At 38.0% G+C, this 18941-nt stretch overlaps 1 protein-coding gene across 4 annotated transcripts in view; it reads right to left on the bottom strand.

Annotated features, from left to right (window-relative positions):
• Positions 1 to 609: 609 nt before the first annotated feature.
• ZNF451 (zinc finger protein 451) overlaps positions 610 to 18941 on the bottom strand; it is a 72921-nt gene continuing 54589 nt past the window's right edge. For 2 of the 4 annotated variants that reach the window (XM_064476610.1, XM_064476608.1), the window contains 2 exons: positions 12393 to 12461; positions 610 to 2395 (listed from right to left, as the gene is read on the bottom strand). In XM_064476610.1, coding sequence (XP_064332680.1) covers positions 12432 to 12461 — 30 coding nt within the window. In that variant the 3' untranslated portion in view covers positions 610 to 2395; positions 12393 to 12431. Of the gene's footprint in view, positions 2396 to 12392; positions 12462 to 15723; positions 15834 to 18941 lie in introns of all 4 variants that reach the window. The other 2 variants (XM_064476607.1, XM_064476609.1) reach the window with 2 other exon arrangements.

Below are 18941 nucleotides of genomic sequence, written 5' to 3'. Positions count from 1 at the left end.
GAGTGATTTAAAAGAAAAAATTATGAGAAACAAGCTCTTTAAGTTGAGGCCCAACCTGTTGAGGATTCCAGTGCACTTGTCCAAGGGCAGGACAAGTCCCTGCGTCTTGCACTCGAGAGAGGTCAGGGTTCGGAGCCAGGTCTTGGGAGAGTAAGCAGCAGGAACAAGGGGCTGGCTGGGCAGGTGTGAGGCCAAGGATCAAAACAAAACGAAACAAAAAAAAAAAAAAAAAGAAAAAGAAAAGAAGAGAAAAGAAAAGGAGGAATTTTATTTTATTAACTGAGGAACTTTTATTTATGACAATCAGTGATACCACTGACCAGATGCTATCAATACGTTATCTATATATCCTTTTTAGAATATACGTTATGCTAGCCATCATCCCTTTGGGGAAAGCTGTTATTCAGGTATAAAAATAAGGGATCACAATAAAAACTTTTTAAAAGAAAAAAAAAAAAAACCAACAAGGGATCACAGTAAAATGAAAAACGAATAAAAATGAAAAGATAAGCATCACTGTCAGTGTTAGAAACATTTACTCTTGATAATAATCCACATAACTTCATCCATGTACTATCCACCTCTCCTCGTGTCTAAATTCAGTTCAAATTATGAAGTAATTTAAAGTGATTTTTAATTGCTTAATGAGTAAAAATACAATCAGTGACAATTATTAATTAAAACATTAAACAACAACCCAATTACCTTATTTTAAGGGTCATGATGAAATACCCTCCTGCCCCATGGAAAGCTACCCTCGACCACACACCACAAAAGCTTCTTCACAGGACGTCCCGAAGCATCGCGGCCAGGTGTGGCGCTGTCTCCTCCTCCCCGCATCTGTTTGACTGCTCCTCCTTCTGGAACATCCTTTCCACTCCTCACTAATGATCAAGCACCTGCGGGTGTCCTTAAGGTCCTGCTCCGTGACTCCTGAAACCTTGCTTGACTACTTTAACAAACAGAAGTACAATATGGTCCTTTCGGAAAAATGACGAGTACAATCTCAAACTACGATGTCTGCTTTAAAATAGAGGCAAGCAGGTGGGAAGGAAGTAACATCTTAAGAAATAAAAAACACAAATTGGTTTCCAATGTGGATTGAAAAGACTATATAATAAAAAAAAGAGTAATACTATTTACACACTAAATTATCTAGTTGCAGAGAAAGACCAAAGTTCTATCTTTTTTTTTTTTTTTTGTCTTAAAGAAAAATTTGTATTTACAGACAATTTTAAGTTGGGTAAGTAATTACTACACAAAATTTCTGGTCAAATAACATGAAGCGTCCACACAAAGGTAGTACGACAAGCCCCTTCTCAGTCTTCTGATTATATAATATTTTTTATTATTCACAATGCGGTCTCAACATTTAAAAATTAAATATGTAATATCATCTGTAGGAAACTGACAACTTAATGAATAAGTGTAATGAAGATACTTCCATATGAAATTAAAAATTTAAAGGATTAAGGGAGATTACTCCTGAGTAGACCTTCAATATTATTTTCTGAAGAATACTATGTTTACACAAATATATATATATAAAGGGCTAATATTATTAAAAATAAGTTTAATTCTATGCAAATATTTTGACATCCTTCCCTTTAAACAGCAGATAATAGAAGTCACATAAAAGTCTAAGCAGGGAAAAGGAATGGAAAAAGTTTCTTTTTAATACTTTCAAAGAAATTAGGGTTTCTTTTTTTTTTTTTTAATTCCAGCCATGTGCTGCTCTAATTAAAGCAGGGATATACATCTGAGTGAAACCCACAAAGAACACTGCTGATAAAATTTTTAATCTGTTTCCATGATCAGTTTCCATTGCTCCCTTTCAATAACCATAAACAAAATTCTCAAAGGTATCATACATTAGCGCCACATCAGAAGCTGAATTTACAGAAAAAGTGAACTATGACAGCTTTATTTATATTCATTTTCACTCCTAAAAAAATAAACTAGAATCATCTGTACAGTATAAATAAAATTAAAGAACCAATTTTATTTGGGAACATATAAACAAGTCAAGAGCTGCTGCTGCTTTTTTTTTTTTTTAATTCTTTAAACCTAAATATATGAATTCAAAATTAACTGGGTAACAGTGATACCAGTATTGGAACACATGGTCTGTATCTGCATTAACATGTATTCTATTCCTCTATACATTTTTGCAAAATAGCACAAAAATACAAAGCAGTATCAGATTTTGAACATATGAAAGCAAAAAAAGCATGTTTTCAAATACATGTGCACCAGCAGATTTCTGGTCTCCTTTAGAAAACAAACTCAAGACTTCATTATCCTGAGTCTCTTCAAGGCCACTTGATGCTGTGTGGTAATATCTTTAATTACATTTCCTCAAGACTTCTTCTAATCGCTTCTTCTAATTCCACATCTGCATTAAGAAACAGAGAATTTTAATATTTAGGGCAGAAAACCAACAAAGATGTGCTTTATGCAAGTCTCATCAACTACCTCTCTCTATTCAGGAAGAAAAGGAAATACAAGTTGGAGGAACTGAGGGTAACCTGGCAGTTTCTTCATCATAAAATTTGAGTATTTTGAAATATGAGAATCTGGATATAATCTCAAACTGAATTATGATATATATGAGCTTAATATGCTAAAGAACTTGTGAGTTATTTCCACTGAGGGACGCAGAAAGTCAACAAACTTCTGGAATTACTGACAGGTAACCACTAGATTCAACATGAAAAAAAAAATCTATGTATTTCCAAAAAGACTTGAGGTAATGCATATATGACTTAGAAATAGAAAGAAAAAACCATGAAATGGCAAAAACCTCAAAGGCTATTAAAAATTTAGTTTTAAGCTTTCTAGTATCTAAGGCAAGAAGTGGAGCTCATGGCTTTGCACTGTTCTCCGAGGGGCATACATTATATACGCACAGGCACACATTTAGCAGCCATCTGTTCAACGTCCACTGTACGCCAGGCACAGGAATACGAGAGTGAACAAGACACACATTCTTCGGTTCACAGGTCTTTCTCTATTTCCTGAGAATGACACTCAAGTCCAAGAGGGTGGAATTAGGTGTCACTTTCTTGGTCTTCACTAGATTCTCACCCCAGGTTTATCTCATCTCATCCAGTCCAGTCTCCCAGAACCTACTTAGTTCACAGGCACCAGTAATTCCTCTAAGATGCAGCTGCACCTTCCTCTGAGCTGGGGCACTGGTGTTAGGTTGTCTCCAATTAAAAATATTACAAACTACTACATACTGTGTTAAGTTAAAGCTAGACTGTAGGTCAGTGAGTTGCACTGAGATGAATGCCAAGGGATGAAGACAAGCAAAGAAAAGCCAAGATGCTCTAAGCAAAGAAGAAAAAGGTGACAAGACTTGTAAAAGATATGAAAACTCACTATAATAAGTTACAGTAATTAAGTGTGGTACCAGTGCAAGAACAGATGAATAGACCAAAAGAACAGCATAGACAGCTCAGAAGCAGACCCATGCACATAGGAAAACTTGACTGATCACAAAGGTGGCACTGCAGAACGGTGGAAAGAGATGGTATTTTTAATAAATGGTGGTGGGTCAATTGGAAGGTCATATGGGAAAAACAATAAAAATTTACCACTACTTTGTGGAATATACAAAAATAAATTTCAGACTTACTGTATATATAACTGTGAAAGATAAACAACAAAGCTTCTAGAAGATAACACAAGGGAATAAACACTTATTCAATAGGACTCAAAAAACATTATAGAAAAGAATGGTAATTTAGAATGGATTAAAATTACTTTTATCCATCAAAAGCACCATTAAATGAGTAAAAAAGACAAGACACACAGTGAGAGAAATATCTGCAATACAGGGATCTTGAACCCAGGAAGAACTGAAAGATTTTCAACCCAGAAAAATCAATAAAAAGACAGTCTAAAAGAAAACTGTCAAGAAATCTGGAAAGGCACTGGCAAAAGATGTCAAAATGGTCAATAAACATTACTCCTCAGAAACATGTAAACATGTGAATTCAAACTACAAGGAAATACCCCATCACTAGCTAAAATTTAAAAGACCAATGATACCATGATTAGTCTGAAGATGTAGACCAACTGGTACGCACAGTCACCACTGGAATGAAAGAAAGTGGAACCACCACTTTGGAAACAAACCTTGGCACTACCCACTAAAGTCAACATTAGTAAGTCCATGCCTCGGTTTACATTCCCAGAAATGTGGACATCTGTGCACCAACAGACACGGGTGAGAATGGTCACAGGAGCACTACTCGTAACAGCCAACCAAGTGTCCATAAATAATACATGAATTACGATTTGTATGTAAAATTATTATACAGGTTCTGGAAATGAACAAACCGAAGCCACGTGCTAAGAATCAGATGAATCGTAAAATGATGCTGACTGAAGGCATACAGACCCAAAATACAGACCATACCTGTGCTGTCCAATATGATAACACTGACTATATGTGGCTATTTATATTTTGATTAATTAAAATTCAATAAAATTTAAGATTCAGTTCCTCAGTTAAACCACATTTCAAGTGTTTAATAGCCATGTGTAACTATTAGCAACCATACTGGTGCAGATACAGCACATCTTCATCATCACAGGAAATTCTATTGGACAGGATGGCCTATATGAGCCCTTCTAGATAAAGTTCAAAGTCAAGCACTACTGACCTAGTGTTTCCAGATGTGGGAAGGAATGCAAGGGAAGTAACTGGAAAATGGAATGAGGGGGATGCTTCTAGGGCATTGGTTGTTATAGGGTGAATTGTGTCCCCCTAAAAAATATCTTCTTACCCCTGGTACCTGAGAATGTGACCTAATTTGGACATAGGGACTTTGCAGGTGTAATCAAAGTAAGATGAGGCAGCGAGCATGAGCCCTAATTCAATTATGACTGGTGTCCTCACTGGAAGAAAATGCCATGCAAACACAGACACACAGGCAGAAGATGGCCTCATGATGAATGAGGCAGAGATTAGAGTGATGCACCTAGAAGCCAAGGAATGTCTACGTTGCCATTAATCAGAAGGAAGCGAGAAGAGGGACCATGGCCCCACCAACAGCCTGACCTTGGATGTCTGACCTCTAGAACTGTGAGACAATTTCTCTTATTTTAAGCCACCTGGTTTGTAGTACTCAGTTACAGTGGCCCTAGGAAATCAGTATGTTGGTAATGCTCTATTTTTTTTTAACCTGAAAGATGGTCGCCTGCTTTGTAAAGCGTTCTGTACAATTTTTGTGTCATTATACTATACACATACACACACACGGAGAATCAAAATACTGGAGAATACCAGCATGTAAGGTAGGGGAAAGGATCGGAGGTGAAGTGTTCTAGAGTCCTCTTATTGTCGCACAGATATGGACAACATGCTTAAAAAACAAAAAGAGGAAGCTAAGAATAAAATAGTAGAAATAAATACAAAAATATTAATATCTGCCATGAACTTACACAAATTAAACTTGCCAGTTAAAAGACTGGATAAAAACAAAACCAACTAAATGGTTCCACTTCCGTTAACAGTGGAGTAGCTTATATCGGATTAACTCCCCGACAGATAACAATTATCAACTATTCTAAGGCATTGAAGAGCAACAAAAATCAAGCAGAAACAGGACAGGAGTTGATCACTGAAAGAAGTGAACAGCACAGGGTTGATTTTGTAGTTTTACAGTTTTGTTTTGGTTTTTGCCTTAGGGCATTCCCAAATCCTTGTGAAACAAGATGGCAGACCTTCACCAGGGAAGCCGAGCTCTTTGTGGCTCAAGCAGTTAAAGACAGAATCTGGGTCTTACAGAGAAGCTGGGAAGAGAAGCCGTGGGGGGCGGGGGAGGGCGGAGGCACAGGGGCAGAGGACTGGAGAAGGAAGAGATTCCAGCAGAAGTGAGAGAGTATCAGAAGGGGGTCCTCCAAATCTACAGATCCTTGGTTGACTCCTAAACTGTGCAGACACAAGAGAGGAGCCAAGATTCTCAATGAAAAACAACAGTTGGAAAGCTAAAAGAAGAAAATAATTTTAGCTGATGCCTGCTGTGGAGGAGGCAGAGTTTGGAGTTTGAGTCTGGCAAGTTAACTGCCTATAAGGAAAAAAACAACCAATGTTCCTCATATGAAGTTAACAGAATTCGGAGAATCTGTAGTAGACATCCACAATATCCAGTATACATTAAAAAAAAAAAATCACTTGACTTGCAAAGAAACAAGAAATGTGACCCACATTCAAGAAGAGTAGTCAAAGGAAACTAACCCCCCAAGATAATCAAGCTGTTGGAATTAGCAGAAAAAGGATTTTAGAAAAGTTATAAATATTTTCAAGGACTTAAGGTTGGTGGATGGGAAATCTCAACAGAGAAGTGAAAACTATTTTTAAAAACTAAATGGAAATTCTAGAACTGAGAAATACAGTATTTAAAATGGAAAACTTACTAGGTCAGCTTAACATTGGAGGCAGTAGAAGGCTGAACAATAATAAACTTGAAGATTGAACAACAGAAATTATCCAAAATAAAGAACAGAGAAAAAAGATACCGGAAGAAAATGAAAAAAACCTGTGGATAAGTTTAAGCTGCCTAACAAATGTTTAATTGGAGTTCCAAAAGAAAAGGAGAGAGACAGAAAGTGGGCCAAAATAACTGGAGGGAACCAATAAACTTACAGATACAAGGAGCTAAGACAACTCCAAGTAGGATAAATACAATACAAATCACGGTTACTTGTCATGACAAACAGTGGAGGCCACAAGACAATAGCGTAACATCTTTAAAGTGATGAAGAGAAAAAATACTAGTCAGCCAGAATTCTAAAGCCAGAGAAAATATCCTTCAAAATTAAAGAGAAAGTAAAGATGTTTTCACATAAAAGAAAACAGAATATTCAACACTAGCAAAACTGTATTACATAAAAAAGAAAGGAAGTTCTTTAGGCTGAAGAAAAATGATACCAGATGGAAACTGTAATCTATTGGAAAGAATGAAAGTCACTGGAAATGGGTAACTACATGGATAAATATAAAAGACTATATATTCCTTCTTTCTTTAAAACTCACAAAACAACATTTTCTTTTAGAGTTTATAACAAAAGCAAAAAATATATATTGTAACTTTTAGATCAACCATAAAAATTAAAGGGCTAAAAAAAGCCAATAGATAAAATAGTACATACTATAATATTAAATATAAATATAAATAGTAAATATAATGGAGAAAGTATAAATATTATAATAATCCAAAAGAAGGCAAGAAAGGGAGGCTAAGAGGCAAAAGAAGAGACAAAGAGAAAACAAAATGGCAGACAGGAATCCAACCATGTAAGAAATTACATTAAATGTTAATGGACTAAACAATCCATTATTAAACAGTAGAGATTGTTAGAGTAAATCAAAAAGTAAGATTGAATTTTATGGTGTCTGTATGAGACATAGTTTCAAAATAAAGACAAAAATAGATTGAAAGTAAAAGGACAGAAAAATATATACTGTGTAAACTTTAAGCATAAGAAAGCTTGAGTGGCTATATTAATATCAGATAAAAAAGATTTCATGATAAAAGGCATTACAGAGATAAAGAACATTTCATAATATCATAATGATAAACAGATCAGTTCATTAGAAAGATGCATCAGAAACATATATGCAACTAAAAACAGAACTTCAAAATATAAAAATATGAAGTGACCGAACTAAAGAGAAAAAATACATCTACAATCACTGATGCAGAAGTTCATTGTTCCCACTGTAGTAACTGATAAGGGAAATCAGGGCATTCAAAAGCACTCATGTGTACTGGACAACAGCCAGGTACACACTGAGGACAGGATACGTGCTCAGAAAATACCTGCGAAGACACTAAGCTTTCGCCACTGGCTGATCTGAAAGCTCAGTGCAAGCCTGGCTAAGTGCTGAAGGGCCCCAGCACAGAGCAAATCTGCAAAGCCTGGGAGGGACTGTTTTTTTGGGTTTTTTAGCTCCTTGTATTCAAGGAAATCTCTGTCAAAATACTAGCTGAACAAAGACTTCAATGACTAGACACAAAAAGGAATACAGTTTTTGCAAAAACAGTTTGGAAAAGTAACTAAACAAATGGACAAGAACAGTGAACTCCGGGGAAGAGACAGAATCTGATTTCCAGAGGTACTACATTATAATGTTTACATATCAAATCTTCAACAACAACAAAAGCACAAATAATACAAAGAAACAGGAAAGTATGACCCATCTGAAGGGAAAAAAAATTGAGTTAAATTGTCCCAGAGGACACCTAGACATTGAACTTACTAGACAAAGACTTTAAACCAATTATCTTAACTATGTTCTAAGAGCTTGAGTAAACCATGGACAAAGAACTAAAGGAAGCCAGAAAAACAATGTATGAACAAAATGAGAACAGCAATAAAGAGACAGAATAAATTAAAAATTCATTACAGGAGCTTAACAAATTTAAGTGGAAAGAAAAAAGAATCAGCATACTTGAAGACAGGACAACTTATACAGTTTGAAGAACAGAAAGAAAACTGAAGAAAAGTAAGCAGAGCCTAAGGGACCTGCGGGATATCATTAAATGGACTAAGATCCACACTGTGGGGTCCCAAAAAGAGAAGAAAAGGGCAGAAAGAATATTTGAAGAAATAATGGCTGAAAAATGTCCCAAATTTGATGAAAGATATGAATCCACACATTCAAGAAGCTCAACAAATTCCAAGCAGGAGAAATTCAAAGAGATTCACACTGAGACACACTATAGTTAAAGTGTGAAAAGTCAAAATCAATAAAAGCAGCAAGGAAGAAGCAACTCATTAATGTAAGAGATTCTCAATAAGATTAATAGCTTATTTTTCATCAAAAATCATGAAGGCCAGAAGGCAGTGAGATGACATATTTAAAGTGGTGAAAGAAAAAAAAAAAGCAAGAAATCTGTATCTAGCAAGAATGGAGAAGAAATCAAGACATTTCCAGAAAAACAAAAGTTAAGAGGGGTTGCCACTAGCAGACCTGCTGTACAAGAAATGCTAAAGGGAATCCCTCAGGTTGAAATGAAAGAACACCAGACAGTGACTCAAAGCTGTATGAAGAAATAAAGAACGCTTACGGCAAACATACCCTTGTTTCCTTTTTTATGGCTAAGTCTGTGTTTCTCTTACTCTCCCTTCTCTCTGCCTTAACTTCATTCTCTTTGAAGAGAGGTCATGTGACAAAATAAGAACCCAGTAACAGGCGTTAGAAAACCTATATACAAATCATGCTCCGATAATACTGAGGCTGTGAATCTGAAGGCAAATTACTTCATGTTTGAAAAACTAAGTTTTTACGTAAAATAATGGGAATATTCTGACTCTCATAAGTCGTTAAGAGCCGCTTTGAAAGTATTACATTTTTCATAACATTAACTGAAGTAAAAAATAAACACATTAGTCTCTCTTATTTTTTAAACTGGCTACAGTATGAAGTTTTACAGCTTATGTTATGATGTTAATACTGATGACTGCTATTAACTGAAGGAGCTCTAAGGCAAATTGCTGACATTTACAGAAAAATGGACAACACATAATGCTGTCTTCTTCCTTTCCCAGTGATTGGAGTCAGAATACCTCTGTTATGAGTATGTAAACTTCCAGAGCAGACCTTACATGCAGGTAACAGGGAATAATGGCCATGATTAGAGTCACAGTAACAGCAGCAGCAGCCAACACATACACTGCTTACCACGGGCCAGGCTACTCTAGCAAGGTAGGCAGACAAGTATTCCCGATTTTAAAATGAAGAAATGAACACACGGTGAAATGACGTGCCCAACATTCCATACCTTGTAAGTAGCAGAGCTGAGATTACATAGGGTCTTTATGACGGTCTTGGGTAGTTAGAATCTGATATTGGTCTACAGAGAACAAAGAATGAGCGGGGGTGGGGGGGTTCGGGGGTGGGAGGCGACGGGAGGAACTGCCTGTCCCCAAGGCAAAAAGCCACAAGCAAATTCCTCTTGCCTTTTGCCACCCATGTGTCAGACTTTTAAAGTGTGTTGGGAAGGGAAGGGATGAGAAGAGATTTGAGAAGTTTTGCTCAAAACTCAGGTCAGGACTTAGAACATCATTTGCTTCCATAGCGCAGGGTCAACAAAATCACCCAATATTCTCCCAGCCAAATGGCATCTGTCTTAATTTCCCTTATTCAGTTATAGGGAGATGGGCCCTGGTAGCTCTAACCTGTTCTAAGTTTGTTGTAAGTTTATTTACTCAACAATCATTTAGTGCCAAACATTGTGCTAGGTGTTGTTGAAATAAAGAGAAATAAAACATGATCCTACCCCTTGCAGCACTCATAATCTAGTGGGGATGAGAGATGCGGACAGAAAATGTTTAAATCCGCTCGGTATGATACGGAGTGAGTCTAGAGGTGGTTAGCTCTCTCTAACGATGGAAAATCTAAGAGGCAGTGATCATACAAAACTGTCTACAGAAGTGGCAGTTCTGTAGGGTTCAACGTAAGAGATGATATCCGAGCTACTTCCTGTTGGGTGAAAGGAGGGGAAAGGAAGGTATCAGGAGAAGTACAGAGAAGACCATACTCCTTAACTTACAAATGGAACACTATGCGCTTCTCACACTCATTTGACAAAAATCATCAGGAAATGAAAGAAAACATGCACATCTCACCACTTTGACTTTTCTTGAAATTAGAGCATTATATCCCTACTTCATATGGCAACTAGTTAAAAGTTTAAAGTATCTTTTCTCGAATCCTTTCATGGTCATCCTTTTTCCAAACTAAAGAATGATGAAAATGTGGAAACTCTCAGAATCTCCCAACCATAAAATATATCACACAGATAACAAAATGCTAGAAATTCTGGTATATATTAACACATCTCAGATTTCCTGGGTTAGCTAGGAGCCACAAAACTGTGAAGGATTCCCAAGGGTGGTTATTTAAAAGCTGTAATTTTGTCTGGCATTTTCCAAGGCATTAGTCATAGGTAGCAAATGAAGGTTGCAAAATCTGAACTACTTAGATGCTCAATGGTGTTTATCTTTTAGTGGCCTCGATAAACAACTTAGCTGGCAGTTTTTGTTTAAAACTCACCAAAGTGCTTTCATTTGTTTAACTCACCATTATGTGGATGCTAAGCACTGTACCAGACCATGTTGGGAAAACAAGTTGGTCAGAAAACTTGCTTCAAATTAGGCAGTAAATTTACTGCCAACTTTGCTCAGCCAGTGAATCTGACTGAGAGAGAGATCAGAGTTTTCTACTTGATTGAATAGATGGATCAGTTCCAGCGCCAGACTCAAGCCCCTAGCTCCTAACAGCACGGGCTCTGGTGCGCTCTGAGGCAGACTACTCGGCGGTACAGGGCAGCGCAGGGAACGGCGCTGGAACCAACCGGCGGGCAGCTCCCTCCGCGCTCCTGCAGACACACCTCTCAAGTCCCCACCAGCAAAGACCACGCTGGAATGTGTATTAACACTCCTGTGTCACCCTTTAATGTCAAAGATGCCGACAGAAGAGCTTCAACTTCTTCGGTGAAGCTGAAGTACTTTCTAAAACCTGTTGTTTCATTTTCCCCCATGGTTATTAAAAAGAACGGTCTGTTAGGAAAAAAACAAAGTAAAAAATGTACACATGACACAACCAAATAGTGGTCAGCCAGTAAATGACTTGATGTGAAGTTAATACAGAAGGTTCTATTTAATCCTACAGAAGGGAATATCTTCTCCTTTAAGAGGGAAAAAATTTAGTTTATAGAAAAAGCTCATTAATAAATTCAGATATAAGGGTATAGCTCAAGTGGTAGAGTGCATGTTTAGCATGCACAAGGTCCTGGGTTCAATCCCCAGTACCTCCTCTAAAAAAATACATAAATAACTAAATTTAATTATCTCGCTTCCCCCAAAACAACAACAAAACCCCAGAGTTTTTTAAAAAATAAAAAATTCAGATATAAGTGCTTGTTTTCATAGTTCCACTGCATAACTTTGAATATTCTTAATTTAATTACTACTCAAAAGACATAAAAATTAGAAAACCCAAATCTTCTCCCAGGGGATAGCAACCTTTTCCTACCCAGGGTCAGAAAATAATTATTTTAGGCTGGTTTGTGGGATGGGGGGATCTATACTGTTTGTGTCACAACCCCTCACCCTGGAGCAACAGCACCGACAATCCTTCAACAAGAGTGTGCAGCTGGGCTCCAATAAAACCTTATTTACCAACCCAGGGAGTGGACTCGCGGATTCCTGTCCTAGCCCCTAGCTCATCTTCCATGAGAAAATGCAAACTACCCTCCAGTTGAGAGAACGACTATTTTTCAAACTCAGGGGTGGGAGGGAGCGGCGGGGGGTATAGGGTGAGAGGGGGAAATCACAGTCAAGCGGGAACAGGACTGGCTCCATTAGGTTACCTTCTGCAGATCTGAATTCTTCTCCCACTGAAGCGCTTTCTACACCCAGGTTATCATCACTGTCACACTCTGCAAGGCAGAATCAATAAATGCAAATGTATTTCTGAAAAAGTTATCATGCCACAATTTACGTATTCTAAAACAGTATTATTTTCAATGACTGCTCCTGTGCCCAAGCTGACTCATTACAATGTGTATTACGCCACTTTCCCTATAGGTTTGTTTTGTGTTTTTTCTTTGATGCTTATCAAATATTACTTTAATCAAGAAAAAAAAAACCGAAATAGGCAATTCAATTTTAGCTCTGCATTCAAAAAAAAGTTTGAAAAAGTGTTCTTAGCATGTTGAGGAAATATAACATTCTAGTATTTTTTTTAAGTATACATTTTAAAAAGCGAGTATGTTTATTTGGATCTAGCAAATAAATTCCAAAGTTTCATTTGCATGAAATCATCTTAAAAATTTTTAAATGGTGACAGATAAAATTTTCCTATATTTTGAAAATCATACACCTTCATCTCTATTGAAACCACAGGTTTATGTTCCCAGTGTCCCTGCCTGGCACAGACCCATCTCAGGTCTTTACATGCTTCCTAATGAGAAACCGAAGGCTTTAAATTAATGACATGACTGACACGGATTACGAAAGTCACTTAGCATGTGCTCATGGCACCATCAGGGACCCAGCACTGGGCTTATCACTTTAACTACACTGAAATCGCTATACACCAGAGTGGCCAAATCAGGGGTTAAATAACTGTACACCAATCGCATGGACACATCTGCTTCTGTGAAAATACGTAAAAACTAAATATACGTTTAAAAATTAAAGATTTATCATTGTAAATAAAAATAGCTGAATTTCCCTTATATTCCTTCTGCCGCAAAAATTTATTACAAAAAATACTGCTTTTCTACAATCTGTTATATACACCTACAACTTTGAATCTTTCAAGTGGTGTTTTAGGGAAATAAGAAACATTACGTTTACAGTTTGAAGAACAACAAATTAAGTCTTAAAACACTAGGAACAAAGAGAAAATACGCAGGGGTTCTGTAATTACACTCAAAGTCCAGGCCAGGGGAGAGCAGCATGTTGTAACTGGCCTGAACAACTCATCGCTGCAGACAGGCCTAGGGCACAACTGCAGGTCTGAAGCATAAAGATTAGCTTGATACTAGTTTGCAAAAAAATTTTAAAGGTTTCCTTTGCCTCAATCGGCCCCACCTGTAGAACAGAGAAAATCATGAATATTCTTTCCTATTTTCAACATCTTGCACAGACTTAATTGCATCATATAGATTTTTAGGATGGCACCCAAAGCAACAACCTATGTAGTCTCATTAACAGGCTGAGCTAACAACAGCCAGATAGGCGCTGAGAATTAGGTTCAACAATTACTTTACATAGTGCCTATTCAACAGAGCATGACACTGCTTCAACCGTCCTCACTTCCACAGCGTGGGTGAAAGAACATCAATGTTCAACTTCCAAGATGGCCTCACAAACCTGTGTAATTGGTATGACTTGACAGATACCAACCATACTTAACGCCTCCACCCCATTCATTCCACAATGAAGACTCAAACGAAAGTTACAACAGAGTTCCTGGGCCATGAATCAGACAGTCCAAGAGAGCATTCAGAAGCAACAAAAATTATCTTGAAGCATAGGACAGTCTGTTTTCAATTTGAATTCACTAGTTCACAACAGCCTATGCTCAAGTTCGCCCTTGCATTACCCAAGAACTACTATTCTAGGAAAGGTCATACTTTACACAGCATTGGAAGGAAGATGTTTCATTTCTGAAGGACTATCAACAACTGAATTCACAAAACTGTGTTTTTAAAAAGAAAATATTACATAAATCAACGTTCTTGAACAAAGCTACAAGGTATGGTCGAGTTATTGTATAAACAGATCTTTAAGAGCCTACAGAGTACTTCATATAACCAGCGGTGGGCACTAATGAGATCACGGAGAACGGCAACCCAGCAACTCAGGCATCACAGTGTGGCTGAAGTAGGGGCGATAATCCAACACTCTGTAGAGTAAAAGCAAACAAACCAACCTAAAATGTAAGTCAGGGAAGTGAAAACAAGCAGCACAGTTAACTTGTTCCTTCGGACAACACACTGTAAGCCGGGGAGCGGGGCCACAGGGTAAATAAAAAATGGGGTTGGCGTGGCGCCTTTAACTCAGATGCGCTCTGAGCCTGCATTTCTAACAGAAAACGGGCTTCTCGGTTTACTTACAAGACGAAAGATCCCAGGGAACTTACAATGATAATCTTTCCTGGGCTATGTCTGACACATAACCAGCTTACTTTTTGAAGTACCAGAACCGACAAGTCTTTTTATCTTCTACCAAAAAAACACAGAACACAAAAAAACAAAAAACAAAATATAAAACCATCTTCCTAAATGTTATTTAAAAAAAAAAAAAACAACTCTCGTATTTGGCACTTCACACACTGCAATGGCATTAGTCTGTAGCAGAATGCCTCTCACGACCTTCATTCTTCAAGGACACGGTAAGAGCCGACAACTCACGATGGGTTCTCTACATCGTAACGTCAGGAATTTGAGTCAGTGAAAGCCTCAGCCTTCGCGGGCACCACTGACGGAGAAAAACACTTGCTGTGTGGCCACAGGTGGCCTGCTTTAACCTTTCCGGACCTCTGCTCCCTCATCTGTGGACAGGGCCATCTGACACACCCTACCTCACAGTACTGCAAAGAGCATTAAACATGTGTTTAAACATCCTCAAGCACTACAAGTATAAAACGCAGCTAGAATGGTGGCCGGCACGTAGTAGGCCTTCAATAAAGGTTAGCTCCCTTTTCCTTCTTTAAGATAACACTTAAGTGACAAGGGATATCTGCATCTCTGAAACAGGAGGCTTGAGTTAGAATAAACATATATTTGTGAATAAAATGTATAAGGTTTAAAAGAAGAAAAAGTCTACCTGGTTCCTCTGATTAAGATCACCAAAAAAGATCCATGTATCTTGACAAAGTTTTAAAAAGGAAAAATGAGTACAGTGTAAAACAGAATTGAGACGAAGGGTAAGGGGACCAAGGGTGTCAGTTGAGGACAGGTTAATATTTTATGTATCTCTACAGGGATTTATACATGTATCATAGCTGTAATCAAAATACTGGTACTGGAACCCTGATGCACAGAAGGAGAGAGAGTTTATCAAGGGCAAAAACCATGACACATTCAAGTCCCAAACTTGGTCCAAAGGCTCAGCTTGCTACAGAGTAACTGATTTGCCCTAACCAAGTCAGAGATCTAAAAAAAAAGTGCCAGCAGTAAAGCGACTTACCTGTCCCCTCCCTACCAAGCAGAGATGTGAGACCTTATGGCCAAGGGACTGGACATTCATGTATGGAACCAGCAACCTCCGAATATCCCTGTCTACTGAGGTATTACCTCCTGAAAAAAAACCTTCAATTAACTGAGAAGTTTGCAAAGAAACCATATGATACAAGATACCATATGATCACTGATTCTCATGACACTATTCGGCAGATTCTTCCTGCTCACACAGGAGTAATAAATAAACCACGTCCTGGTCCTAATAATGCACAATTTCTGAAAAGTTAGAAAGAAATCAGAGGTTCAAACTTACATAGTTTGTCTATGCTTGGTGGATATTTTAAAAACCTGAAAAATCACCACACTGCTTATATAAAATCGTGATTAAATATTAGAGAACTTCTCACTGTATGTTACTTGTAGTATGAAGTTCGGTCACATCCTAAAGAGGAGAGTTTTGTGGGTTGGGTGGTTGGTAACTAGGAGCCTTGAAACTACCAATCCCCTGAAGTTGGACGTGATGTTGTGAATGCATGTCCATTCTGGGGGAAAGAGGTTCAGAGTCTCAGAAAGGTCCACCGACTCCTACCCTAAAACCACACTGTGGTCAGACCCGAAGACAGGGACGCTGCGCGAAGCTAGACGGAAGCAGTCGCCCGGGCATGCTGGTGGTAGCCGAAACTACCCTCCAGGCCCACCGGGAACTGCGGCACTTGTGGACACTGATTTTCCTCAGTCTCAGTGCATATTAAATATCACTTAACAAAAACCATTATTGTACTATTCACAAAGTCATTTGTTAGGAAAGGTGAAAGAATAAAGTTATCCAAGAGCGTTGCTGTCCCTTGATTTTATTATAAAGTTTATTACCAGGCAATTTGATGCCTTTCAGTCTTCAACAGAGAAAATAATTTTGTCTTAAAATGAAACTGAACGTATTATGATTCAGCGTAACAACAGAGTTACAAAATCATCTTTAAATCTAGGTCTGAATAAAATATGTGACTTAAAGACTACACTTCTCTGGCTACTTAATTTTATTAATTTTCATTACTTTTAAATGTAGTGGCTACAGCACATGAAAAGATGCTCAACATCACTAACCATTAAGGAAATGGAAATCAAAACCACAATGAGATACCCCTTCACACCCTTTAGGAGGGCTACTATCAAAACAAACAAAAACCAGAAAATAACAAGTGTTGGCAAGGATGGAGAGAAACGGGAACCCTTGTGCATTATTAGTAGGAATGTAAAATGGTGCAGTCCAAGTGGAAAACAGCTTGGAGGTTTCTCAAAATATTAAAAACAGAACTGCCCTATGATCCAGCAATGCTACTTCTGGGTATATACTCATAAGAACTGAAAGGAGGGTCCCAAAGTCTCAAAGAGATATTTCTACACCCTTGTTCATAGCAGCATTATTCACAATAGCTAAAGTGTGGACGCAGCCCAAGTGTCCATCAGTTGTAAATGGATAAGCAAAATGGGGCATTATACACCCAATGGAACACTATTCAGCCTTAAAGAGGAAGGAAGGAAACCTGGATGAAACCTGAGGACATAATGCTCAGTGAAATAAGCCAGTCACAGAAAGACAAAGGCTGTATGATTTCACTTACACGAAGTACTTAGAGTAGTCAGATTCACAGACAGGAGACAGAGTGGTGGTTACCAGGGGCTGAGGGAGACGGGATTGGGGAGCTACTGCTTACGGGCATGGAGTTTCCCTTCTGCAAGATGAAGGGCAGTGACAGCTGTAAGTGTAGTTAAACCCACACAACCGTACACTTTAGAATGCTTGTGATGGTACATCTTATGTATATTTTACCACAATAAAAAAAAATTGCAAAGAAAACCTAAAGAAGCAGACACAGTGGCTGGGAACCATACTTCCTCTTCACGACAATAATGATGAACAGCAGCTGCTTACTGAGCACCTGCAGGGCTTTCCCACGCCCTGCCAGACACTACACGTAACACTAACTCTTCTGACCTTACAGACAGGAAAAGTGAGGCTCAGAAGCAGCTGAGCAACTCACCTGAAACCACACAGCGAGGAAGCAGAGTTAGCATGCGAACCAAAGCCCACGCCCTTCCTTCTGCACTGCGTGATCTCTGCATTTCACAAAAACTCAGAATAAAGTGCAGAGGTGCCCCTAAAAAGCATTAAGTTCAAATAAGCACTGACTACAAATGAATGAATTTTAAAAAAAAAGCCTAGAACATAGGTGCCATTCAGAAAAGATCAGTTTACAACAATAACCTGTGTCCTACCTCCAACCCTAATGTACCCACAGACCTACTCATAGGCAGCTCTCATTCCAAATAAAGTTGAGAAAAAGGCATTACCCGTAACAGGCTTCATGTTCTAAATGACCTAAGTCACGCTCCCCAAAGCAGTGTCACAGGAGAAAGAGAAGGGGGTTGGCCTTGGTGGCAAAGGTAAAAATTTTAAATATTTTACAAGATATTAATTTGATGTAAAAGTGAGGAAGAAAAAGAGGTTGAAAAAGCCAAAGATAGAAAAAGCAACTGAATGAAAACAAAAATTACAGAATACGAAGGTAAAATTCAGCACTAAAGCATAACAAATATGCAAAAAAGAAATGCTTCCTGTAAAAAGCACAGCGGTGCTGGTAGCTTAGTGAGTCCTAACTGCAGAAGTGAACTGACCCATCATTATGCGTGATCAGAGCAACATTCTTTGGAATGGATTTTCAGTCACAATGTGGCTCTGAATAAAGTGGGGGGAAAAAAAAACAGCTAGGAGAGCAGACCTGAAAAACTTAAAGGCATATAATAAGAATTCCAAAGAGCAGTCAGTTTTCCCATTGAGGTCCTTCACCAATACCTTCAAATCCTATTCACAGCTTTAAATATTAGGATATTTAAAAATTACTTTTATTCTCTTCTATCCATATTTATTTCAGAAATTATGAAAAAAAAAAAAGAAAAAGAAAAGCCCCGTCCGAATGCCTGGAGTCACATTCTTTCTTAAATATTGGTTAGTGAGAATGGACATCAGCACGTCCTTTCACTGAACCATCTCAGCAAGGCCGAGAAGAGAGCGGAAGTCCCAGGAACAGGCCAGGGGGTGCCCAACTCTTCAAGGAAATAAAGACCTCTCAGGGCTTCATTTTCTCACTGTCAACCTCTTAACTGGGTTTGTTTTTTGGGGTTTTTGTTTTTTTGTTTTTTTTTTTTTGGTATTGCCATGTTATC

Source organism: Camelus dromedarius, chromosome 19 (assembly GCF_036321535.1).
Source record: "Camelus dromedarius isolate mCamDro1 chromosome 19, mCamDro1.pat, whole genome shotgun sequence".
Lineage (NCBI taxonomy): Eukaryota > Metazoa > Chordata > Mammalia > Artiodactyla > Camelidae > Camelus > Camelus dromedarius.
This window is presented reverse-complemented; position numbering and strand designations above follow the sequence as displayed.